Here is a 27243-nt window from a genome sequence, read left to right as displayed (position 1 = left end):
ATATGATTGTTGGCGCCCTCTGCTGCACAAAACTCTAACCACAGAAAATCTTACGCGCAAGCACTGAACAGAAGGATGCAGCTGTCACAACCACACGTATTAAACGTCTATGAACAACTATATGCTTACCAGGCTTCCTTGCTTGGCTGTAGTGTCTGAAGTTTTTTCAGGGTTCCATATTTATTATCAAACTAAAAAGAAGACAGAAAGAATGATCACATATAGGACAAAAAGACAGCTGTATAAATGAGATAACTGCAGATGGCAAAAGACTTTGTAATTCCGTAAAAGATTTCAACACCAACACAGCAAGGAGCAATAAGCATTAGTACTGTATATATACCAGAAGGTGAAACCTTAAAGGGACTCAGAGCAGTGCAGAAACTATGGAAAGATGCATATCATTTTTAAGCTCTCTTTCTCTTCTTTCCAATGATATATAAACCGCCGCCCTACGCCTTTTAGTTTTCGCTATTTTCGCGATTGAAATTGCCACAGCCGCAATTTCAATCACGAAAATAGAGAAAACTAAAAGGCGTAGAGCGACGATTTAGGTGTCGCCAGAAAGAGAGCTTTAAAATGATATCCATATTTACATAGTTACTTGTATTACACAGGACAACACTTTCCCCAGTGTCAGCAGCTCCATTCAGCAGAATGGAGCTGCTGACTTTAGAAAAAAGTCGCCCTGTGTAATAAAATGTAACTATGTAAAGATGGGTATCATTTTAAAGCTCTCTTTCTCCTCTTTCTGGTGACACCTGAATCGTCGCCCTACGCCTTTTAGTTTTCTCTAATTTCGCGATTGAAATCGCGGCCGCGGCGGGCAGCGGTTTATATATCATTGGAAAGAGGAGAAAGAGAGCTTTAAAATGATATGCATCTTCCCATAGTTTCTGCACTGCTCGGAGTCCCTTTAACAGAGGATCCTCATTTTTACCTAAAAACATCTTTAAACAAAACATTAGAAGCAGAGACAAGTCCAATATTGTTTCCAGTACAGGAAGAGTTAAGAAACCTCAGTTATCTATGCAAAAGAGCCATTGAGCTCCACGACTTTCAAAGTCTCAGAGAGCTATGTCTTCTGAAGCTTATTATCTCAAGTGTCTGAATGTATTTTCTTTTTCTCTGCAGAGAAGGGTTCAAAAGTTCACTGGCCTGCTCTGTAATATCATGTAGAATACAGAGTAGTGTGCAAACTGCAAATATTAGAGAATGATGCAATGTTAAAAAAACAAAACTATATAACTGAAAATAGAAAAATAGGAATATTTTCTTTGCTACTAATGTTCTAGTAATTATCCATACTACACAACCAAGTCATTATATCATCATTTTGTTTTCGCTTTAGTGTCTCTTTAATGGAACCCTGAGCTGTACTTTACATCAAAACTTTCACTTACCTGGGGCTTCCTCCAGCCCACCAAAGGGCGCGAGGTCCCCCGGCGTCGTCCTGGTTCTTCTGTGGGTCCCGCTGGCGGCTCCGTTACTGGCGACACCCGGGCCCTGGATTTGAATGCTTGCCACACTCTTTGCGTCATCACGGCAGCCGCCATGACAGTACTGCGCATGCGCGTTTTTCTAACTCTGAACCGCACATGCGCAGCACGGTCACGCTGGCCAGAAATGTTTTTATTTAAAGTACTGTTTAGGGTCCCTTTAAAGCAAGGGTTCCCAAACGTTTTGGGTCAAGGGCCGGGTCAACATACTTCAGACTGCTGGGGGGCCAGAGTATACATAGAAGTCTTTGCGGGCCAGACAGTGATGCATACTAAGGTGACAACCTTCAGTCCAATTGGTCAACAGTGTCACATGATGTCGAATTTAATTGGAAACCAGCGAATTACTGCTTTCTGGCTTCAGTCTATATGTGAACCACCAATATTCAAAAATGTAGCTGACCGCATCTATTATACATTTTGTATATGGGGGGGCTGGTAAAAAAAGCCTCAGGGGGCTACATTCTTAGTTTGAGGACCACTGCTTTAAAGTGTACCCGAGCCGAATGGGAGAAAAGGATTTTTACTTACCTGCGGCCTTATAGCCCCCTGTAGTCCCGTTCTCCCAGATCCCATCTGCCATGCTGCAGTTAGTCCTGAAAAGTCTGTGACTTAGCTCAGTCATGGACTACTGTGCACCCCTCCCCCCCCCCCCCCCCACGGTGGCGCTCCTGTGGCTGGGAGCGTTCTGCGAATGCGCAGTTCATAAAGACTAAAGAATGCGTCCAGTGCATGCACAGTGGCTCACAACCCAGCTGGATAGCGAACTTCACAGGAGCACAGCAGATCAGATCGAAAGGACATTGAGGGAGCTGGAGAAAGCCCCAGGTAAGTAAAAAATGCTTTTCTCCAATTCATCACAGGTTTACTTTAACCTCCTGAGCGTTACGCCACTCAGGAGGTGTTAATTTTTGCCAGATTTTAAAATAAATGTCTCAAGTGGCTATAAATCCGAGCACTACGCTAGCTAGAAGAAGTCCCCAGCACCCTTTGATCGTCGCCGCTCCCCCGGTTTATACCTTACCCAGCCTGGCTCCAGTGATCGGCGCAGCCTCCCCGGACAGCTCCGGTCTTCACTATGGGGAGGATCGCAGATGACGTCATGTGCAAACCCGATCCTCCCCATACCATAGAGAGACACAGTGTCGGGCATACCGCTAAGGAGGTTAATAATGGTTGAGTAAACTAAGATCTGAAGGGGCTTTATGTGGGCCTACTTTATCATCCTCACCCCATTATGCTAATATAGGCTGTTCCTACTGATACAGTGCTACAAAGTGGTGCTTCCATTATAATTTCACTTTAAAGGACAGTTGACCTAAGAGGGATATGGAGGCTGCCATATGCATTTCCTTTTAAACAATAGCAGTTGCCTGGCAACCCATATGACCTCTGGCTCTATACTTTTAGTCATAGACCCTGAACAAGCATTTGCAGATCAGTGTTAGACTGCACTTGTCGCATGCTTGTTTCAGGTGTGTAATTCAGACACTGATGCATGAGAGTTCAGCAGGATGCCAGGCAACTGGTATGGTGTAAAAGAAAATAAATATGGCAGCCCCCATATCTCTCTCACTTCAGTTGTCCTTTATTATCACCAGGTCCCCCTCCCCATTCAGAGCACCACATAGAATGTGATTGGTGGCGCTACCACTACTTTTCTCAGGAGGAGACTCCAGTCTTCACATAAACGTTGCCCACTGCCACATCTTCCACCATTAACCATTATAAATTTGCCCACAAAATTTGCATAACGCTGCATCAACTCAGAATTATTTGCATCTAATTGACCGTGTCTAATAAAGACTGCTGTGAGGCTGCTACGCAGAGCTGACACCCAGGAAGTGAGGGCCCATTTCCACTTGTGCGTTGCAAATTTGTTGCGGAAAACGGATTTTAACGCGAATTTGCGTACGTTTTCAAGTATTTTTGTAAGTATGCGAATAAAGTCAGTGCCTGTGTGCTTTTACATTGATTTTACACAAATGTACAGAATTTGCACGGAAAATTCGTATAGCGAAAATGCATGCAAATTTCCTATTAATTACATTGCATGCAAATTCTGATGGCTCTGCTGTGCCGATTTTTCCTGCACAGCAAACCACACAGATTTCCTGACAAGTGGAAACAGACCCATTTCCTATCATTGGATATGCGAATCTGCATGCAGAAAACGCATGTAGATTCGCTATAGTGTTAACTGGGTCCTGAGTGGTGAGAAAACGATCCACGTAAGGCAATATTAGAGAACATACCTGCGGCTGAGTCTGCACCTGGGACGCGGGAACAATCTGAGAGATGCCTTTTCCAACCACTTGGATCTGCAGGGAGGTCTTTCCCAGGCTGATAGTAGGCACTGAGCTGATTACCCCGGCTTTAGCCTGAAACAGAAGAAACCAATCAAATAACTCTCTCAGTGCAGAGGTCCTGCAGGACACACACCCCCAGTAATATGAAAGTTATGTTGTTAGCTAGACTCCTCACCTGCGTGTGCACAGGAAGAGTAGAAACGGGCTTCCCCTGCATCACAGGAGGCTTCACTGATGCATTGGGGTAAGCAGAGGCATCCTGCGGTCCAGCAGCAGCACCTGCAGACAGATCACAAGAGACGAGTCAGGAGAGAGGGTGGACCATCAGCAAACCGGTATAACAAACTGCCAGCAATAACAAAGCAGATGTCTTAAAGGAAACCCGAGGTGAAAATAAACAGTTAAACAATTGTATCTATCCTCCTGCTCCTAAAAAAATGACTTTTTTTTTTTTAAGATACCCCAGTTTTATTTTATATTTAAATCTACTTTTTAAGTTTTTATGGTTTCATTGTCTCTGCTCAATGACGCATTCATTGAAGTATGCCAGAACTAAAATCTTTGAAAGTATTTTATGGCTGTAATTCCTTATCAGTTAGGGTTACTCTATAGTCCGGCCCGGACAGAAACAGTCACTTGCATACCTGATGTTTAACTCTCCCAGGCAGAGAAAGAAAAAAGGAACACAGCATAATTATTTGTGTGATTGCCACTGTACATACACATGTCTATCTCATCATGTTACATGTCACTTCATATATCCTTCGATGGTGGAAATAAACTGGAGAACCAAAAAAAAACAAACATTCAAAGCAACTATAACTTGTAGTGGATAGAGTAATCTGTGACATTAATCTGTAATCTGCTGGGAGGACTAATCTAAGCACAGACCGAAAAGAAGCAAAGTTAAGTCTCTGTCCTTAAAATAATAAGGAAACTGAGTGTGTGGCTAGAAATCTAGCTTTCGAAGCACATGCAGACAAATTAACAACTTAACTAAATTGTTCCGCGCCTGCGCTTGTGCAGAAGATGCTGACCTCGTGAGGTCGGCATCTGCAATGGAGGGAATCCCAGGACACCGGAGCTGCGACGAGGGACAGACAGGCTGCCAGGGACTGGAGAAAGCCCCAGGTAAGTAGATCCTGTTTTCTTTTTTGTTTTAACTCGGACATGTCCTTTAATGCTGAGGATACACGGTACGTTTCTGTACCGTGTATCGACCAGCTGATCCAGCCAGCTGATAATATTCAGCTGGTCCGATCATGCCTCTCGACCCTCGCCCGCTCAATTCCCGCCGGCGGACAATGGCAGGGAATCGAGCGGCTGATAAGGACCGCCGGCGGGGACGAGTGGGGATCGATTAGCGCGGACAAGCATGGGACGCGGCTGGGGACGATCCGGCGGCTAATCGAGCTGCCAGTCGACCCGTCTATGCCCACCATTAGTCTGATGTCAGACTGAAACAAAAGGTAAACAAATACAGCCGTGGTGTGCTCACCTGTAGACTTCACTAGAACAGATGCTTGCTGCTGTTGCTGCTGCTGAAGCAGTGTTGAGAGTTGAGCCGTCTGTGTGGCAGTGCCCGATTGCACCTTGGTTAGCTCACCATGTGCCATAGCAGCGGACTGTACAAGCACCTGGCCAGGGGAGTGCCCATGCATTGGGGCTTGGGTTTGCACCGCTTGCCCTTGTCCACCGATCAACACTGATGATGTCTGAGTGCTGTATTGCCCAGCAAGTGCAGGAGATGTTTGAGAGCCCCCTTGCGGCTGTTGAGTTGGTATCATCATCTGCTGTGCCATCTAGGAAACAGTTTTACCAAGTTAGCTTTGGTGATATGGCATAAAAAGTCATATACACAGTACATTAAAAAACAAAAAGAAAACAAAAAGAATATCAGTGCAGCATGTGGGACTAACTATTGAGCAGCCCTATTTCATACCTCATTGGCTCATGAATTTGCCAATGAAATGGACCAATTTCATAGGTTCCGGACTCTGTGAAACATACTGGATTGGATTTTTGAAAATCAGGTGATGTCACCAGGCGATGGTCAAAAAAAAAAATCAAATACTTCACTTGAAAAATGTGTGGCCGTCATCAGAAATGTCACCAAACGTCTGCTCAGAAACTGTAGGTGACCTGTTTTACTTTCTTTTTAAAAGGTTTTAATTGTAGAGAATTTTACAAGAAAACAAGCAAAATACAGTATGAACATTTAAATATTGCATAGAAATAAACAAAACAGGGTCCCAGTTATGCATAATACCTCTCAGAGGAGGCAGACTTCTACTTAACATAGTTGAATGCAGGCAGCTAAGGCAACATGTACGGACATCCCAAGGGGTGACCATGGTCTAAAGATATATAAAACTTTCATTGAACTTAAACAAGGTCCAACGGGCAGGATAAGTGGACAATACGAGACAAGACCATGTGTACCAAAAATACTAGGACTCAAGTAGCACTGAGATAGGAAGGTCCAAGAAGCGTTCCCTCGCAGCACCACATAAACTGGGCAGGAGCCCAACATTAGAGGGGAAAAGGTAAACGATCAAGAGAGACCAGGTTAAAAGAACAGATGAAAGAAGAAATGGGAAAAGGGAAATAGGAGGAGGGAAAGTCTCCCAGACTCCACCCCATGAACAGAGACAACCATCACCAACTGACCCAAGTCACAGAAGCAAGAATACCATGAACAGGACCATAAGCACACTAAACTTCTGTGAGTAACTGGGGAGGCCAGTGTGAGTGTCGAAGTATATATTGCCAAACCTTCTCAAAATTAGGTAGGGTATCATCCAGTATACCTTTCATTATATCGAAGAAACTGTAGGTGAACTTTATAAGCATAAAATGGCAATTTAAAAACAAAAAGCAACCAAGCAAGAAACCCCATGATGTTCTCACCTGCTGATATCTCTCCAACAGCTGCTTTTGTTGAGGAAGGTTGCTTGATAACGCCAAAGCCTGGAATTGGCTGGGGGTCATCTGGAAGGTGCGATGCTGGTCTGTTATGTGGATAGACTGGTTGGGCCCTTGGGATTTAATAGATGCCTGAGTCTGGAACTGCACAGGGAATGAGTGTGTCTGGGAGGCATCTGAGGTGGGCGGCGTGGCCTGCAGGGAAATTGGGACTCCTGTCCGAATGTCTGGCTGTGGAGCGCTCAACTGCACCTGTAGCTGAACATGCTGCTGCGGAGATGAGAGGGTTTGTGGCATTTCGGTGGGCATAGACTGGTGAGGTGCAAAAGATGTCTGTACCTGAGGCTGAGAAGGAGGGCGTAGCGGATGCTGGGAAGAACCGTGAGGCGAGGAGGAGATTTGGTTCTGAATGACAAACAAGCTCTGCATCTGAGGAGTACAGGAACGGGAAAGGGGCTCAGAAGGAGGACGGGGGACACTCGGAGGCTGGGAAGGAGGACGAGAATGTGGACGAGATGGTGGCCGGGAAGGAGGACGAGACTGGTGAGGAGACTGCATTTGTGAGTGGTGTGAGGCGGAAGCTTGCAGCTGTGGGCTGGGTGGGTGAGGTAGTGTATGGGAAGGCGATGCTCCTGGAAGCTTCTGTTGTCCGGTGGGAATCTAGAGGAGAAAATAGGACAATTGTTGCTAAATGTTGACCAGATTAGCTATACCACCAAACACAACAATCTAACTACAAAGCAGCCTATTACAAATCTCCAAACTCATTGTAGTATTAGTAGCTGTGTTATAACACTAAAAGCAATAAAATGGTAGGTTATTATTATTATTCTCAAATTAGATAATTCCCACTGATTCCAAACAATGTATTCATTCATTATTCAATATCTGAACACACAGAAAATCTAGTAGCCATGAATGATCAAGAAAAGCCATTAAAATGAAACAGGACTTGCTTATATAAAAAGGTGGGGTGACTGATAACCCAGCAAGCTAATGGTGAACTAGAACACAGAGCAGTGTGTAAGAGGTTAAAAATAACCAAAAAGCTCTCCTACTAAAAATGCTATGTAAAACAGAATTGTGCTTTCTTTCGTGTATCCCTCCCCTTTGTGTACCTAAGGCCCGGTTCACACTTGCGGTGGCCCTCCGGAATCGCCGTGCCGGAGCCGCACCGCCTGCAGAACGGACGGAACGGACGCACGGCATAGCAATTAAAGCCTATGCGTCCGTTCACATGGGTCCGTTCTGCAGAACCGGAGCGGATCCGGACTCCGGCCTCCGTTCCAACATGCGCTATTTTTTCATCCGGCCCCTCCGGCAGCCGTATCCGGGGCGGAGCCGGACTGCACCATCCGGCCAATACAAACAAATGGGAACCGGAGGCCGCACAACACACTGGCTGAGAAATCCGGATGTTCTACCCCACTTCCTATGCGGATTTTTGCGGCGATATTGGCTGGGGACACATGGGCAAGCATTTTGGAGTGGAGCAGCACGAGCTGGAGGTGTTGGCAGGATGTTGGCAGCATGTCGGAGGTGGAGGTGAGTGCTAAACAGCAGAGGGCCTGATTCCACAGGTCCCCCTTCTGCTGACCCCCCAGACCCCAACATTTTTTTTTTTTTTTTTACGTTAACTTTGCCAAACGGATCCGGATCGCATCCTGATTACCACCTGATGCAACCTGACCGGATCCGGATCGGATCCGGATCAGAACCGTACGGTTCCGATCCGGATCCGGTCCGGATCCGGTCAGGTCATCCGGTCCGTTTGGCAAACAACCGCTAATGTGAACCGGGCCTTACTCCTCTAATCCTAGGCAAGGCAGCAACACCTCTCTTCCACCCCCCATACCGAATATGAAGATTTTAGATTAGGTTCGGGATGGTATTAAATTATCTTTATGTGTCTTATATACACATGGCAGTTTATCAGTTCCTCATGGCTGTCTCAGATAATCTAAAGAAAGAGCACTGGTGTCCCCCAACATCAAGGGGCTCACCTTCAGCAGTCTGCTGCAGCAGATCATATCCAGCTGACTTCAATCGAAAGTTCTCAGAATGGGATTTTAGGAGGGAAAAGAGGTGCCCTGGGTGTGTAGCACAGGCAACACGTTTTGCGGGTCTGAGCCTGCTTTCTCAGGCCAATAACAGAGCCAAATGATCAGTCAGCATAGGGAGCCTCTCTACGCTGACTGAATCTTTTATCATTTGGCACGGTTATTAGCCTGAGGAAGCGGGCTCAGACCCGCAAAACGCGTTGCTTGTGCTAAATGAAAATCTTTTGTAGTTTACAAAGATTTCGTCGTTGAGGTAAGACACCCCGTTATCCTTTACATTTTTAAACTGTTTTTAGATGCCTTTATACACCTAGGACACCTCTTTTCCCTCCTAATGTGCATAGTACACCCCCGTACATAACTTGTCCGAGGGGTGGTGAAAGAACTCCAGTGGTTGCCGCTACGGTGAACATCTGTCCCCTTTTTTTTTCAAGAGAGCGACCACATCCGGGTCTCTCCAGGACCACCCCGAGTGGAGTTGGGTTCATAATCTCCACCTGCTTTCTGTCTTTGGTTGCTCCTTGCAACCCTCCTTTGTGAGTAGCATTTTTTACCTTATTATCCACATCCTTCATTGACATACTGCACTACTGGGCTCCTGTCTTTTTGTCTCCTGTGCTTTTCTTTACAGGGCGCTGCCACACGCCTACCCCATTCCTTAGAATGGGATGCCCAAGAAACTCCTTACCACTCCCTACTTCATACAATAGTACAGGTTTGCTCAGTCAAGAGCAGAACAACAGGCATGTCCTGTGACAGGGTCCCCCTTTAAGTCAAAACTACATTTCTTTTACTAAAGCACTACACATACATTTGAGTGGCACTAAAATTCTGCACTGATACAAAGTATGTAGGCCATTCACATACTTTAATCAGACATCACTCATTTCACCCCTTCTCCTTCAGTAACACTTCCAACAACTGCTGTAAGTGGTGGACCAGAAGATTATCCTATGCAGGTTTTCCTGCACAAAGCAGTTGGAAGAGATCTGTTGCCTGCATAGAGATTTTATGATAGAGCCATGGACCTGGTGGTAACATCATCACACCTACTTTTGTACTCAGCATCTAAATAAACAAATTGTGTTTCATGTGAATGGCTCTTGCAAGACTTGTAAATATTCATCTGCCTCTGTACACAAGACTCACACACACACACAATGATACGTATAGTTAGTTGTTCTGGCAGTAAAATAAGCTCTGCCCAGCAGCACAGTTGAAAACACGACACAGGAAGAGAAGTCAGCGTTTCACAAGAACACACGCAGTGTGCAAGGGAAGAGGTCAGGATCAGGGTGAAATTAACCAGAGAACAGCAGCAGCGTTTGAGGGGTGAGAAATTAGTGACAGTACAAAATAAAGGTCAAGCAAGAACCAGCAGGAAAGAGAGAGAGACCCCTGAATGCCAGCCACAGTACGAATGGGATATTATACAATGTGAGGCACTGTATACATCATAACAGGACCCTGATGGCAGATAAATGCCAGGTTCCGAGCCGGGGCGGAAGATGGCCCCCACCCAAGAGGTCATAGGCGCTTCTCTTTCTCCAAATAGAGAAGCACCAAAGACCTCTTCTGCTAAGAGGTGCGGCTATGCACCAGAAACCGGGCCTTGGGAAACCTGGCAAGTAGTTTAAATGCAAAAGTTGCACCACCACCCCCCCTTCCCCCGCAAAAAATATGCTGCAAAATTGCTTTTATAGAGCAATTCCAAAGTGATTTTGCAGCGCTCCTATCTTTTGCTCCAAGGACTTTCATCAGCATAGCACTTTTTGGGATCACTGGCTATCCCAAAGCACAGCTGAAAGCGCTTTAGTGGACCCTTTTAGTGGCTTATCTATCAGTTCCTATGGCTATTATATGTGGTTGAGAGTGTGTGTTGCATTGGAATTGGAACTGTATTTTAACTGCTTCCGGACCAGCAGCCTCTGGCCCCTTAAAGAGACTCTGTAACGAAAAAAAGTTCCCCTGGGGGTAATCACCTCGGTAGGGGGAAGCCTCTGGATCCTATCGAGGCTTCCCCCGTCCTCCTGTGTCCCACGGAGGTCTCGCTGCAGCCCATGGAACACACAGCCGACAATTTGTTAGGCTGTGCAATATTTACCTTTTCTGGCTCCAGCGGGGGCGCTGCTGCAGCTCTCCGCTCGGAAACAGGCGGAAATAGCCGACCTCTGTGGGATTTTTTGGGTCAGAAAGCGGGGCTCACTACCATTACGCCGTATGGACCTGTCTCTCTCGCCGTTCACGTCGCTCTACAGTTGCTGAAGCCCACGTGTTCTGCGGTCAGTATGACAGCAGAGCTCCATGAGCCGGTTAGGAGACGATTTCATTGGCTACTGAACCGGTTATCGCTGTAAACCAATCACAGTGATCACAAGACCAGGAGCCAATGAAATATGCTCCAGACTGGCCACACTGGTTTAGAAATACTCACATGGTTACATATGATCGTATGAATAATTAAACAAGCATTACATATTTATAATTAAGGCACCTTCTAGGAAGAGTGTTAAGGATTAAATTCTTTGGCAAGGAAACCACAGATTAGCGTGCTTTAACTACTGGCTACGGCACTGCATGGAGTCAAATGAGAAGTAGAAGGAAATTTTGCCACCACATGGTTACGGGGAAGAAGATTAGAGGGTGAGCCAAAAGGAAAGTTTTGGGTAAAAGCAAAGTGAGCTGAGGGGAGTGGCTACCTGGCAGGACATAGCCTGCTGTGATTGGCTGGCTGGGAAATGAGGTAAATGTCCTTTGGATTCCGGTGTTGTGGTATGGTTCTGCGCCAGTTCACGGTTGGATTGGGCTGTGGAGCCGGCGCTGCTGCTCACTATGACGGAGGCGGGCACGCTACTGCTGCTGGAGGTGCTGCTGCTCAAAGTGCTGCCGGAGACGGCTATGCTGTAGACTGGCATTGCCAGGTGTGCGGCCACCGAAGTTTGAACCAGGCTGTTTTCCTGCTGCGACTTCAGCGCCGCTTCGTATAACTGCTGCTGTTCCTTCTGCAATGGCTAACATCAGCACAACCATCTGTTAAAACCGCACTCATACAAAACGTCATAAAACAGACATTATGGCTATTTGAAATAAAACTTTGTAGCAATATGAAAACATAGGTAAGAAGTGGTATCTGCTTTGCTCCATGTACACTTCATAGATGGTGAGGTTGGCCAATACAGATATATTTCCCATAATGCAATGCAAGAAATCGGTCATGTCAATCATCTTACAAGTGGAAACACTTCAGTGAAAGTATGCAAATAAGTCACTCCAAAGGCAGAAAGGACTTAACATAACAGATATCTAGGTGAATGACCCTCCAACTGAGTTTTTAAAGGACAACTGAAGTGAGAGGGATAAGGAGACTGCCATGTTGCTTTCCTTTTAAACAATACCAGTTGCCTGGCTACCTGATGATCTTTAATGCATTAGTAGTGTCTGAATCGTGCACACCTGAAACAAGCATGCGCAAATCCAGTCAGATGCCTGGTTTGCCAGTTTGAGGGCTATGGCTAAATGTTTTAAAGCCAGAGGATCAGTAAGACAGCCAGGCAATTTGCACTGTCTAAAAGGAAATAATAATGAAGCCTCTATATACCTCTTACTTTTAACGAGGCTTCAATATTAATTTCCTGTTAAGCAATACCAGTTGCCTGGCTAAGCTGCTGATCTCACAAGTTTGCCTCAGGTAGCAAAAAGTCTAGAACCAGCACGGCTTACAGTGTCCTCAGTGTGCTAGAGCAGTGGTTCAACATTATTACAGTATGTACCCCTTCATTAGTGACAGAAATTAACAAGTACCCACTGCTGTGGGTAACGTCTTCTCGATTAAGGGCCTGTTTCCACTACACGCAGATTGGATGCAGAAAAACTGACTCCAATGAATGCCTATTGGCCTGTTTCCACTAAACACCATTTTTCTGATGCAGATTTTCCGATCGGCATTCATTGGAGTCAGTTTTTCTGCATTCAATCTGTGTGTAGTGGAAACAGGCCCATAGCCAGGCACAAACCATATTTTAGGAATACTTTCTAAATATGCATCAATGTTTTCCGGACCTCCTTTGAAGCGGATCGGAGATGAAAATCTAACTAGAACAAGTAACTTGTCCATATATGTTCTCTAAAGTTTAGATAGTTTACACAGCAAATCTAGCTGCTAACAGCTTCAATAGAATATGATTATTCCTTCCTGTGATACAATGACAGCAGCCATGTTTGTAAACATTACACACAGCAAGCTTATCTGCATCATCAGCACTCAGCCTAATCCCCCCTCCTCCTCCCCTCTGCCTCTGAAATCTCTGGCTAGTAATACCTCCCCCTCCTCCTGCCCAGACTGAGGTCCCATGAGCCCTTGCTACTGTCTGAAAATGCCAAGGCTCTCTGAAAGGCTGTGGACGAGGCTTGTTAAGTTTATAGGATATTAGAGTATTAAAACAAAAAAAAGTATTTGGCTTGAGGAATGCCCCATAAACAATAGGAAAGGAACTAATTTATGCAATGAGTAAAAGTTCATCTCGGATCCACTTTAAAAGGAGTACTATAGGGGGGTAGGGGACCGGGGGGAGGGGCGGCGTGATCTGGGAAATCCGTTAAACTTACCTGGGGCTTCTAATGGACCCTGCAGGCGTCCTGTGCCCGTGCAGCCAGTCACTGATGCTCCGGTCCCCGCCTCCAGTTCACTTCTGTACCCTCGCTGACGTCACCAGAAGTGTATTGCGCAGGCCCAGTACGGTCTGCATCTGCGCAGTATGCTTCCGGTGACGTCAGCAGGAGCGAGGACACAGCCATGCAGGCACAGTGGTTTTCCGACTTTAAAGTCAGAAATTCCAGAAGTGAACTGGAGGCGGGGCCGGAGCATCGGTGAGTGGCTGCGCGGGCACAGGACGTCTGTGGAGGACCATCAGAAGCCCCGGGTAAGTTCAACTCTTTTTCCCTGTACCTCCCTACAGTATTCTTTTACAGGAAATCTGTAATGAAAGGCAGGCAGTGCATACGTTTTCATGCTGGAATCTATGCACAGTGTGTGAAGGGATTCAATCAGATAGATCCCGCTCTGATCAGACAATCTGAAAATATCTGACGGCCATCACTGCTAGTTTAGAGGTTCTTATAGCTCTACGATACTCAAGTGGAGACTAGATTCATGGGGTCCTGGTGCACAACAGTGCGGTAATGTTCCTGTTGCTAACGCCCGTGGGCGCACCGCACGTTAACCCTTTAGCAGCAGGGACATGGCCATGATAACGCACGTAATGGTAACATGCGTTACCACAGCAACGTGTGCATTGACATTGGCGGTGCTAAAAAGTTACAGTGCGGTGCTCCCTCGACATTAGCAATGGTAAAATTGCTCAGCACTCCGCCTGCACTCGACATCTTTACTGCACTGTCGTATGGAGAGTGCCATATTTATTTCCTTTTAAATAATACCAATCTTGCTTCAGTTGTCCTTTAAAATAATACTCTGGAGACAAAATAAACAGCCACCTGTAAGGTGACTGAAAGGTGCAGAAATGTTAGAATGACATTAAAAGTATTTGATGGTTCCTATAGTATGATTTTATAATGGATATTCAGGCACGCATTATTCATTCAGAAATCGATAAAGCCCTACTAAAAGCAATATTGAACAAGGCAATTTATAAAAGGCAATTATGTTCATTAGTGTACATTTGGGGGAGGGGAAGCATTATATTTGTGTAATTCTGCTTGCTGCAGCTATGTACCCACATACCCAGGCATAAGGCCTCACCTGCCTCTACCGTCCAGTCACCTAACTGGGGTCTTACTACTGCCCATCGTCTACTTCCTGGGAGAGATACAATGTCCCACTTTCTCATGTAGACACAGTTTTCACCATAATGCATGGATTCTGGGAAACGTAGTCTGGCACCTACATTTATTCCTACTTGGCCACATGGCAACACCAGATTTATCCACCCAGTTGCTGAATCCAGAGTGGAGACTCGTAGTAGTGCATGTCCATGTGTAGCACATCTGGTCTATAAAACAAGTACTCTTTGTTTCGGCACAAAGTTTATACTCATTTATTATCCTGAATGAAGAAAGTGAGAAGGATTATCGGCACTGCAGGTGCTTTATTCCATCAAACGAGGACCATTATGCAGTACACAATTATTGTTGCATAAAAGTTCACATACCATTGCAGTGGAGTGTGGAGGTGCGGTGGGTGTTGGAGACTGGAGCCTCCGTGGAAGCGCACTTATATCGCGAACGGCCGTCAGGCACCAGTCCCCCAATACCCACCGCACTTCCACACTCCACTGCAATGGTATGTGAGCTTTTATGCAACAATAATTGTGTATTGCATAATGTGCCTTGTTTGATGGAATAAAGCACCTGCAGTGCCCATAATCCTTCACACTTTCTTCATTCATGTGCATGCTGTTTCCCACTTGTATCAGAGCACGCAGATTGCACCACAACGAGGGAGATGTGTGTGAACCCTGCCTGTATTACCCCATTGTCAGCTGTCCTTTGCGGCAGTGCCAACTATTTCCTTCTCTTTGATTCATTTATTAGCCTGAATCCTATTACAATGTGCCTTGTTCAGCTTTAGGCTTAATAGGTCTTTCAATGTATGAAATACTAATAGTATAAACACTTAAAATTTCCCTTTTGTGTAAAAAGTTAACAATACTTTTAAAAATAACTTTCCAAAATGAATTAAAACTAGTCCCTCAACAAATTACATACGTATCTGAAAGCCACTAAAGGACACCTGCCATTTGTTCCATCCATGTAATCTAATTTTATGTTAATTACGTAGCTTTAGGTTGCACCAATAAAAAGTTATTCTTATTGGCCCAATTTCAAGCTGCATAGAATTTACATCAAATTTGAATGTCAGAAATTATTTGCATCTCATTAAAGTGTACCAGAGATCAAAAATAATAAGAGATTGATACATACCTGGGGCTTCCTCCAACCCCATGCACATGGATCGCCATCCACCGCTGCCTGCAGCTCCAGTACCGGGCCCCGTTACGTTTGCCAGTCTGCACAAGAGAAAGTGCGCTCTCTACGTATCTCTCCAGCAGCCGCTGGGAGCGATCCGTGCGCATGGGGCTGGAGGAAGCCCCAGGTATGTATAAATCTTTTATTATTTTTGATCTCTCCCTTTAACCATCCCCAGTTTTACCAACAGTATGTGAAACGGGCCCAATATCATTTATGAAGTATTTATAAAAGCTGTATCTACAAGTTTGGGGGCACACGTTCACACACCAATGAGGTGTAGAGCACAATATAAAAAGGTGGTTGGAGAAATCATAAGTGAAATGAAAAGGACACTTACTTGCTGCAGGAACATTTGCATGGACTCTGCACTAATGATATTTCCTTGCGGTGTCTGGCCAAGGATGATCTTCTCTGGGCTTGGATCAATGCTAGGGCTTGGCATTGCCGATTGAGGAGGAGCTAAAGGCTGTTGTGGCGGCTGCTGCTGCTGTACATTCAACTGGAGCTGGGCTTGTCCTTGTGATGACTGCTGGGTGGTTTGGACGGTCAAAATGGAGGTTTGCTCTGTGCTGGGAAGAAGGCTGGCCCCTTGTACTATTCCTGGGCTTTGGCTGTTGCTTGCTGAAGCCTGCTGGATGCTTACTGCTTGACTGATACCATCAGACGGATTAAACATAGTTACCTGGTTGGGTAATGTCACTCCTTGGATGACTGTCTGTCCAGCTTGGTTCAAAGATGTGGTTACTGCAGGCTGACTTTGGGTACTTAGGCTATTGGCCAGAGATACAGGCATCTGGAACAATGTGGGTTGACCAACCTGTCCTGCCTGCAGCTGTATAGGCCCAGACAAAATATGGGCTGTGCCATGAGCATTCGGAGAAGTGAGGACCTGCCCCAAGTTCAGCTGGCTTGCAAGATTAGGATTGGTAAGTAACTGGGCAGGCAGGGTCTGATTGAGAAGCTGGCCTCCTGGACCTTGGCTAGTAATTATATGAGCTTGTCCACTGGGGTGGGAAGCTAAAATTTGGCCACCCATATTGGCTTGTAATGCAGACAGTTGTTGGACGGTTGGTGCTCCTGGTAGAAGGAACTGGTTCTGCCCCTGGAGCATGGCTTGGGCATGCTGGGCTGGGATTACTATACTGTTGCCTTGGTTTAGTAGCTGGACACTCATGGGCTTTCCTAATGCCTGCTGTTGTGGAGGAGGCTGCTTGAACACATTGGCAGGAAGGCCCTGGTGAAAACTGGACAGGACCACATTCTGTCCGGGCTTGCCGGCCATAAATGTTAGATTTTGTTGGGCTTTCTGCTGTTGCAGTGCTGCATCTCCCTGGATGGTCAGTGTGGTATTATTGGGGGGAAATGGTTTTGGTGTGAGCTGCAAAAACTTCTGCTGGAGAACACCCGCAGGTTTGGGTTGTATTGGGGTTGGAGTCCGTTGTATAATTACTGGGCTGTTTAGACTGGAAGTAACTGTCAGGGATGGTGAGCACTGGGTACCTGACACACTGCCAAACACAGAGTTCCCATTTAACGTGGTGGCCACAGTGGGAATTTTGTTCTGCAAGACCAATCCTGCATTTTGTGGTGACACCCCACTTGACGTCAGAGTGACCTGCTGCTGTTCAGGGGTGGCCCCTGCCAAGTAGCTGCCCACGGGCAAATTGGCTACTTGGGTTGGCTGTACTTGCTTGGCAATGATCTGTTGTGTAGGTTGGTTGATGGCCATAACTTGCTGTCCCACCACCTGTATTTGCCCGATGCCCAGTGCTCCCCCAGGGCTACCATTGGGCATTCCTGGAAGGTTGGAGATTGGCTGAATTGTAACATTACCAAGGCCAACTTGTTGGATAAAGGGCTGGACGCTGATGGCCTTGTTGACCACATCTGCTCCCACCGACTGCTGAACCAGAGCTTGGTGAGTAAGTACTGCTGGCTGCTGCAGTCCAATGAGATCGCCACCTCCAGAAAATATCTGGGGTGTGCCATCTGGAGCAGCCGGAACAGGCTGCAGTGTAGGCAACTGGAAAGAGCTCAAGTCAAGTTCTGCCTCAGCTTCAAGAGTTTGCTCAGTGATGTTGGCCTCCTGCAGGCTCTGCTGGAGAATGTCACATGGCTGGTCAGAGTTGGCGAGACTGGCGCTACCTGCAGATGGAGACCCAAGGATGTCATCTGGCAAAAAGTCCAAGTCTACGCCACCAGTTGGCGGGTTGGGTTCTGCAGTTAAATGGTTCCCTGGAGTTTCTTGTACATGAAGCTGAAACAAATAAATAAAGAGATTAATTAAGCCATCTATATAGGAAGAGGTAAATCATACTTAAATAAAATTGAAATGAAAAAGAATATACAAATAAAAAGTATCTGTTGCTGATGGCTTCTTGGAATTGCAGTTAAGTGACTGTTTTGGGGGAAGAATTTGATCCTTGTTTGGGAAATTTTCCTTCAATTTCTGAAGCGTGAGAACGCTGCGAACTAAACATCTAGTTCTCCATATAGTCTTTACAAGAACCCACTTGTAAATACCCCTAACATTTTGCCTATAAGTCTTTAAAGTGGACCTGAACTCTTGAACAGAACAGAAGGAAAACATAGAAATGCACTGTGTATGTATTTAGAGAGTTTATCCTGTCAAATCCCCTCTCATCTGTGTCTATCAACCACTGCAATTTGATCTCTTCTGCTTTGTCAGCTCAGTAATCTCCTCTGCCATGGCAGAACTGCTGAATTGTAAACACGGGATGTTAATCCTATGTCTGCTTCCATGATGGCAGGAAGAAGACACACTCCCGATTTTATTGCAGGATTGGTACCAGCTGTAACAAAGAAATGTTTTTCTGTAATGGTTATTGTGCTGTTGCTTATCTTTTAGACCAGAGAGGAAGTTCTGAGCTCAGGTCTACTTTAAAACAGTGCTGAAACTTCAATTACAGTGTGTAAGCAGTTCTGAATATCCTCTGCACAATGTGAATAGCACACACTTAAAAAAATTAAAGTGCAGGAATGTCGAACTCCAGGCCTTGAAGGCCGAGGTCCTCACACATTTCTGGCACAGCTCAAAATGGGACTAAGTCAGGAAAGGTGTGGTTCCATCAAGTAGAACACATTTTTCAGTCCATCCTAAACACTGGCATGGATATAGCCCTCCAGGACTGGAGTTTGACACCTATGCTTTAAGCTGGCCATACACTGGCCCGATTTGCCGCCGTTTCGACAGCAGATTCGATCACTGGGATCGAATCTGCTGCCAATCGTTCGCGCTACACGCCGAATTTCGATCCATTTTGTCCGATCCCGTCGATCGCTCCGTGCGGAAAATTACCGATCGCCCGCGGGAAGGGAGCGCGTCGCTAGCGGTGTTTGAGTACCCAACGAACGACGCAATAGAGCCGCATACATTACCTGCTCCGCCGGCACGACTACCCCCGGTCACCGCTGCTCCGTGTCCGCGCTGGTCTCCGGCATGCTTCAGTTCCTCCTGCCCGGCAGGAAGTTTAAACAGTAGAGGGCACTCTAATGTTTAAACTTCCTGCCGGGCAGGAAGAAGTAAAGCATGCTGGACCTGGAGACCAGAGCGGAGAAGATAGCGGAGACCTGGGGACTGGAGTCGCGCCGGCGGAGCAGGTAATGTATGCGGGTATGCGGGCGGTGGGAGCGGCGGCAGCACCACCACCACCACCACCACCACAGATTGTGAATGGTTTCAGGCTGAAATCGGTTCACAATCTGTTTGCAGTAAAGGTAGCCATACGATCCCTCTCTGATCAGATTCGATCAGAGAGGGATCTATCTGTTGGTCGAATCTGATGGCAAATCGACCAGTGTATGGCTACCTTTAGTGTAATGACTATGGATGCCGACATCTTAACCTCCTTAGCGGTAACCCCGTGTGCGACACGGGGTAAGCCGCCGGAGGGTGCCGCTCAGGCCCTGCTGGGCCGATTTACATAATTTTTTTTGCTGGACGCAGCTAGCACTTTGCTAGCTGCGCCAGCACACTGATCGCCGCCGGCCCGCGCCCGATTGCCGCTATCTGTTGTGGCGCGCCCCCCCCAGGCGTACGAGAGAGAACGGCACCGGAGACTTGGGCGCAGGACACAGCCAGTATATGGCTGATCCTGCTGCCGCACAAGTCCGGGCCGTGTTAATTACTATTCCCCCTCCAGGCCGACATATATAGTGGGGGAATGAAATAATTCGGCTTCCAGCAATCGCTGGAATCCGAATTATTGTTTTAAAAGCAACTTCAGGTCCGTCTTCTGACGGCGCTGAAGTTACTCCCTGTGCCTGCGATAGCCGTAGTTCCTATTATGGCCTATGGTGGCGCCGGCTGCGCCCAAGTCTCCTGCGCTGCTGCGCCCAAGTCTCCAGCGCTGGATTTACAGTGTTCGCCCCCCAGACCCCGTGCGCTGCCTGGCCAATCAGTGCCAGGCAGCGCCGAGGGGTGGATCGGGACTCCCAATGACGTCCCGACGTCGGTGACGTCCTCCCGCCCCGTCGCCATGGGATTTCCTGATCGGAGATCGCCGAAGGTGATCGAAGCGGGCGGGGGGATGCCGCTCCCCCAACGCACAGCAATGTAACACAAGTGGGCTGTTCACACAGCCCACGTTGCGTTACATGTAACGCTGCACGTTCTGTGCAAAGTGCAGCATGCTATGGCGTTGGAGCGGCTATAGCCGCGTTAGACTGTTTGCACATGCGCAGTGGGGGGCGGAGAGGAGGCGGGGAGAGCCAGCTACAGTAGCCGCGCACATGGCTACTTAATATTCACTGCACTGGCGGGCGCTGATTGGCCGGCGGGACCACGTGATTCGGAGTGTCTCGCTCCGCATCACGTGGTCCCGCTGGCCAATCAGCGCCACTCTGGGAGACATTATAGGACTCGAGCCGCCTAACGCGGCTCACTCTACCGTCGGCTCTTGCAGCACCATACGTTGTGTTAGGTGCACGTTATGCGACCTTAACATGCCACCTAATGCAACGTCTTGGTGTGCAAGAAGCCTAAAGGATACCGGAGGTTACATGTGACATGATGAGATAGACATGTGTATGTACAGTGCCTAGCACACAAATAACTATGCTGTGTTCCTTTTTTCCTTTCTCTGCCTGAAAGAGTTAAACATCAGGTATATAAGTGGCAGTTCCTGTCAGGACTGGGTCAGACTACAGCGTGACCCTCACTGATAAGAAATTAAAACTATAAAACACTTTTCTAGCAGAAAATGGCTTCTGAGAGCAGGAAAGAGATAAAAAAAAGGGTAAATACTTCATAGATTTCAGCTCTGGCATACTTCAATAAATGTGTCAAAACACAATAAAACGGTAAAACGTAAAAAGTATATTTAAGTTTAAAATAAAACTGCAGAAGATCTTAAAAAGTCATTTTAAGTAGGAGGATAGAAATAATGGTTTATTTCATTTGTTAATTTTCACCTCGGGTGTCCTTTAAAATAACACAGAAAAACATAGATCCTGGCAGTAAAGAACTTGTGGCTAGACAGATGCCACCAGTTTGCATTGTGCCCAGGGCTGTGGAGTAGAAGTCGAGGAGTCGGAGTAATTTTGGGTACCTGGAGTCGGAGCCTGTGGTTTCAATAAACTGAGGAGTCGAATGATTTTTGAACCAAATCCACAGCCTTTGTAAAAATTAGACTAAGGAGTCGGAGCAATTTTGGGTACCTGGAGTTGGAAGTTTCACAAACTGAGGCGTCTGAGTCGGATGACTCTACAGCCCTGATTGTGCCAGTTACTCTGACCCTAGTAGCACCCGTTTCTGATCTGTGTAGAATAGACTCTAAGCATATGCTTGCCAATTTAACATCTTAAGCTGCATACACACTTTCAATAACTGTTGCCTGGAAAGACCATTCTGAGAATAATCTGTGTACAGACACACCGCTTGGCAGCATACCCTGTCCTATGGAGAGGGGATGGGTGAGAACAATCGAGAGGTGCCCTGCTATGGGGCCTAAAAGAACAACAGAGGTCAGACAGCAGTAATCCAACAGAACAGATGATTAGCTATGTCTAGTGATGACAGGAGCAACTGTACTCTAGAATTCTGGATGTTCTTTTCATGAAAGATCTTCCAGGCAGATAAGAATCAAATGTGTGTACCCAGCTTTTCAGTATGCAGAAAGAAAGAACTAAAGTTATTACCCCAGTGCCCACAAAGAAGGCATTTGCTGCGTCACTGGTATTATCCAAAAGATCATCTCCATCAAGCTAGAAGAGTTTAAAACATACATGATATTAACAACAAAGCAGTCAAATCAAACTACGACAAACAGGTCTAGAACACAGGACAGCAACTTATCATAAACAGCAGAAATCTCTTCCAAAAATAAACAGACGCGATGTAACAATTCCTATATCTGTATAGAGCTTTTCTCCTGTTGTACTCAAAGCGCTTGCAAGGCAGCCACAAGAGCGCACTCAGTAGGCAATAGAAGCGTTACGGAGTCGCGCCCAGGAACTCCTTATTGAATAGGTGCTGTTTAATGAATAAGGAAGAGCTGAGATTTGAACTCAGGTCTCCTGTGTCAGAGCAGCATTCTCCCCAGGCTCTTTTAGCCGGGTGTTCCACCCAGCTAATTTTGGGGAGCACCCGGCTGACATCAGCTTGTCACCTCATCTTCCTTCAATGCTGTAAGCAGAGTTGTGCCGGCCCTACATTCCCCCGCAGCACCCAACATGGCTACTTTTTCATGCCACCTGGCGGGAAAACAATTCTGCGGAGAACACTGCAGAGGTAGAGTCCTTAAAGGGAACTTTAACTGAGAGGGATATGGATGTTTCCTTTTAAACAATACAAGTTGCCTGGCAGTCCTGCTGATCTCTTTGGCTGCAGTAGTGGCTAAATCACAGACCTGAAACAAGCATGCAGCTAATCCAGTCTTACTTCAGTCAGAGCACCTGATCTGCATGCTTGTTGAGGGGCTGTGGCTAAAAGTATTAGAGACACAAGATCAGTAGGAGAGTCAGGCAACTGGTATTATTTAAAAAGGAAAAATCCATATCCTTCTCAGTTTAGGTTCCCTTTAAACATTACACTATTCAGCCACTGTACCATGAATAGATTCGTATAAAGGGTTACCTGATCTGGTAACAATGAGCCTCCTTCCATTTATGGAGAAAGTTTAGTACACAGGGGAAACTAAAGGACAACAGCAGCCAGCAAGTCAATGTCAGAAAACCTTGTGTAATATCAACATTTTTTTGATTTGCAACAGAGAGAAAGCCACCCAGGGGCCAGAGGCTCTCAGATGAGCAGCTTTAGAGGCTTGTCTTTGTTGGACTTTTGGGTTTTATCATACATTACTTGTCCTCACCTTATCTGATCCATGTAAGAAGTCATTTAACGCCTGAGGGTCACTGTAAAAATAAAAAATACAGGTTACAATCAAAAAGTTATCCAGTATATCATTGGAATAAAGTATCCGGTATGAACATGGAATGTGATGAAGCCCAGTGTCTATTTGAAATAAGAGAGAGAGATGTGCGCATCTAGAATAAGAATAGACCATAAGAGAGACTGGTGTGTATCTGGAATAAGAACAGACCATGAGAGAGACTGGTGTGTATCTAGAATAAGAACAGACCATGAGAGAGACTGGTTTGTATCTAGAAAAAGAACAGACCACGAGAGAGACTGGTGTGTATCTAGAATAAGAGTAGACCATAAGAGACTGGTGTGTATCTGGAATAAGAATAGACCATAAGAGAGACTGGTGTGTATCTGGAATAAGAATAGACCATAAGAGAGACTGGTGTGTATCTAGAACAGCCCTGACCAACTGGCGGCCTGCGGGCCGCATCCGGCCCGCCAGGCCTCCTGTTGCGGCCCGCTCCTCTCCCCGAGATGCAGGCATGGCGTGCGCTATGGGCGCCATGCCTACTCCCTCTTGTGTGGCCTCTCCTGTGTCCCCGCTGCCTCACAGCTCAGCTCAGACCTCACAGATCGCGGCGACAGGAGGCAGACAGAGCGCACGCATAACACCCGCACGGAGTACGTCACATGCAGAAGTGAAATCAATCACTTCCGCATGTGACGTTCTGCCGCGCGGGTGTTATGCGCGCGCTCTGCTTGTTTTAGTCGCCGCGATCTGTGAGGTCTGAGCTGCAGCGGAGCACAGGAGTGAGGCAATGGACGCTGACTGGGGGGGGGGGGGGGCAACTGTCACTTACTGGGGGGCACCTGTCACTATCTAACTGGGGGGGCACCTGTCACTCTAACTGGGGGGGCACCTGTCACTCTAACTGGGGGGGGCACCTGTCACTCTCTAACTGGGGGGGCACCTGTCACTATCTAACTGGGGGGGCACCTGTCACTATCTAACTGGGGGGGCACCTGTCACTTACTGGGGGGACACCTGTCACTATCTAAATGGGGGACACCTGTCACTATCTAACTGGGGGGACACCTGTTACTACCTCATCCGGCCACACCACAGCATCACCGCCAGCCCGGCCACAGCAGCACCGCAAGGCCTTTCGCCCACACATCATCACCAATCTGGCCGAAAACACTATTGCCAGGCCAGCCAGGCACAGCAGCCAGTAGAGGAGAATACAGAAGCCTGGTAAGAGGTGTCTACCATATTAAAGGGGCATTCTGCCTATTTATGTAAAATGCTCTCTATTTATGTGCCTCATGACTGCTGAATTTGTCGTGTTGGGGGCCTCATGATTGCTGAATTTGTCTTGTTGGGGGCCTCATGATTGCTGAATGTGCCTTGTTGGGGGCCTCATGATTGCTGAATGTGCCTTGTTGGGGGCCTCATGATTGCTGAATGTGCCTTGTTGGGGGCCTCATGATTGCTGAATGTGCCTTGTTGGGGGCCTCATGATTGCTGAATGTGCCTTGTTGGGGGCCTCATGATTGCTGAATGTGCCTTGTTGGGGGCCTTATGATTGCTGAATTTGTCTTGTTGGGGGTCACATGATTGCAAACTGCGAGACTATGGAAAAGCCGAATCATCATCATGAGACAATAGCATTAAACCTTTTTTAGCTTTTTAAAACGGAAAATAAAAATGGGAGGTTCTAAAAAAAATACATTTTTCTGGAGTAGGATGGATGAAATTGTTTATCTTCAGAGTTTATTTTCAACTTGGATTTTCCATAATGTTCATGTATGAGTTAAAACGTTTGTATGTAGTTTAAATTGCTGTTGCCACTTTGCGATAGATAAGTGACTTTTGGGTTGCAGTTTGGACACTCGGCCTCCAAAAGGTTCACCACCACTGTCCTAATCTAATGTCCCACATTGCTAAGTTCATGTAAATTTGTCTCCACCCGTGGCCACACCCGCATTCTGGACCATGACCACACCCATTTTTCGGCGCGGCGCGCGTAGCGGAACCCTCGTGTTTTCTGGCGCGCTAAGCGCGCCACACAACTTCACCATTATTTTAAATTGCATTTTGTGAAAAGTGCTGCCAATCTAACTGTCCTTTAATTGCATTTTTTTCCCAGGGGGGGGGGGGGGGGGGGGGGGGGGGGGTTCTGCAGCTCTAGCAAGCACCTTCGGCCCTCCACCGTGGGGTCTGAAAAAAAAATGGCCCTCCATGCCCATGAAGTTGGACAGCACTGATCTAGAATAAGAATAGACCGTAAGAGAGACTGGTGTGTATCTGGAGTAAGAATAGACCATAAGAGAGACTGGTGTGTATCTAGAATAAGAATAGACCATAAGAGAGACTGGTGTGTATCTAGAATAAGAACAGACCACGAGAGAGACTGGTGTGTATCTAGAATAAGAATAGACCATGAGAGAGACTGGTGTGTATCTGGAATAAGAACAGACCATAAGAGAGACTGGAAAAACAAATTGTGAAAGACTGGTGTGTGTATCTTCAATGGGGTGTGAGAGTTAATGGTAGAGGTACAACAGGGATTTTTAGTGACAAATTACAATATTGGTTATCAGTCCTATAGCAAACTTGGCACCTGTACCCTACCAATGTTTTGTTAATCATAGGACAACAACCTTAAGGTGCCATCCATTCTGGACAGCTAAACTCCAGGTATAAGTTTAACTCTGCCTTTCACATGTGACATTGGCTTTGTACAACTGGTTACACGTTGCATGCTGACCTAGTGCTCTTACCAAAAAACAAGCTACCACCCATAATTCCTTTCATCTTTTCCTTACATCAGAGTCAACACTCACAAGGAGGCACCCTGTGTCATTGTGCTGCAGCCGCAAGCCCCCCCCCCCCCCCCTATGCTGTCCCCCCCAGCAAAAAACCGCCAGGCTAGTGACAATCTGCTTGTCGCTCGCCTGCTATTTACCTGCAGCTTGTTAATCCTTCAACAGGCTCCCCCCGCCGTTCCCCGCCACAGCTAAGTTTCCTCCAATCGGAAGCTAAGCAGCGACCCAGGAAGCTAAGCTAAGTACTTCCTGGGTCGCTACTTAGCTTCCAATTGGAGGAAGCTAGCGGAGGTGGGAAGAGCCTGTTGATGGCTGGCATTTTGCTGGCAGTATTTTGATGGGGGGACAGCAGAGCCTGGCGACAGAGGCATGTCATTGTGCACAGGACATGCCTCTGTGTCCTATTAAGATTTGAAAATGCCACCTTGGGTTCTCTTTTAGGAACCAGAGAAGCAAAGAAAGGATCCCTCTATAGAGAGCAACAAGAACCCGTTATTTGTTACCAAGTGTGATGATTTAACGCAGTAACCCTTCTCTCTGGAGTACACAAAGAGAACCTGAAGCGAGTGGGATATGGAGGCTGCTTTACTCATTTCCTTTTAAACAATACCGGTTGCCTGGCTGTCCTAATGATCATTCCAGCATCAGTATCTGAATCACATACCTGAAACGAGCATGCAGCGAATTGTCAGAAACATTTGACCTGCATGCTTGTTGGAGGTCTGGGTCAGCAGGACAGCCAGGCAATGTGCATTGTTTGAATGGAAATAAATATGGCAGCCTCCAGATACCTCCCGCTTCAGGTTCGCTTTTTAGCAGCCACAAAAAGTAAAAACTTTGTGGCTGCAGATCTTAGTTATTTCTGCTGCTGGGGAAGTGTATTTTCCCCAGCAGGCAGTGCCTCCTCCATCAGGCTTCCCCGGCAGGCTATACAGAACAGTGCAGGAAGCGGTCATAGTTACATGTCCGGATGCTGGATCGGCTTATCCTCTTCCTTTACCTGCGGCGATGTAGCCTCTTCTGACTTCCAATCAGGTTATTACATGTGATCGGGGCTCAGAAGATAGAGTGTCAGCGCTGCAGTGCCAGGTGGGAGAGGGGTGATGGAAAAGACTTCCACCACCAGGTGGCACTGCACCGCTCACACCATCAAGTATGCTAAAATTACTGTATACATTAATTTCAAGATAATTTGAATATTTTTGATGAATGCTATAAAACTACTCACCAAATTACATCTAGCAAACATCGGCCATCTTCATCATCCATGTCAACTGCAAGAAAGAAAAAAAAAACCAATATGAAAA

General features: G+C 46.6%; 1 protein-coding gene across 6 annotated transcripts in view; it reads right to left on the bottom strand.

The window, feature by feature from the left end:
- The window catches only part of BICRA (BRD4 interacting chromatin remodeling complex associated protein), a 187249-nt gene that overhangs the window by 17710 nt on the left and 142296 nt on the right, over positions 1 to 27243 (bottom strand). For 5 of the 6 annotated variants that reach the window (XM_068250590.1, XM_068250588.1, XM_068250589.1 and 2 more), the window contains 10 exons: positions 27165 to 27210; positions 23112 to 23154; positions 21940 to 22005; positions 16118 to 18037; positions 11493 to 11804; positions 6719 to 7393; positions 5307 to 5610; positions 3984 to 4087; positions 3755 to 3880; positions 130 to 191 (listed from right to left, as the gene is read on the bottom strand). In XM_068250590.1, the coding sequence (XP_068106691.1) occupies positions 130 to 191; positions 3755 to 3880; positions 3984 to 4087; positions 5307 to 5610; positions 6719 to 7393; positions 11493 to 11804; positions 16118 to 18037; positions 21940 to 22005; positions 23112 to 23154; positions 27165 to 27205 (3653 nt within the window). In that variant the 5' untranslated portion in view covers positions 27206 to 27210. The remainder of the gene's footprint in view (positions 1 to 129; positions 192 to 3754; positions 3881 to 3983; positions 4088 to 5306; positions 5611 to 6718; positions 7394 to 11492; positions 11805 to 16117; positions 18038 to 21939; positions 22006 to 23111; positions 23155 to 27164; positions 27211 to 27243) is intronic. The other variant, XM_068250591.1, reaches the window with a different exon arrangement.

This window comes from Hyperolius riggenbachi, chromosome 8 (assembly GCF_040937935.1).
Source record: "Hyperolius riggenbachi isolate aHypRig1 chromosome 8, aHypRig1.pri, whole genome shotgun sequence".
NCBI classification, from domain to species: Eukaryota; Metazoa; Chordata; class Amphibia; order Anura; family Hyperoliidae; genus Hyperolius; species Hyperolius riggenbachi.
Note: the sequence above shows the minus strand (reverse complement) of the source record. Positions and strands in the feature narration are given on the sequence as shown.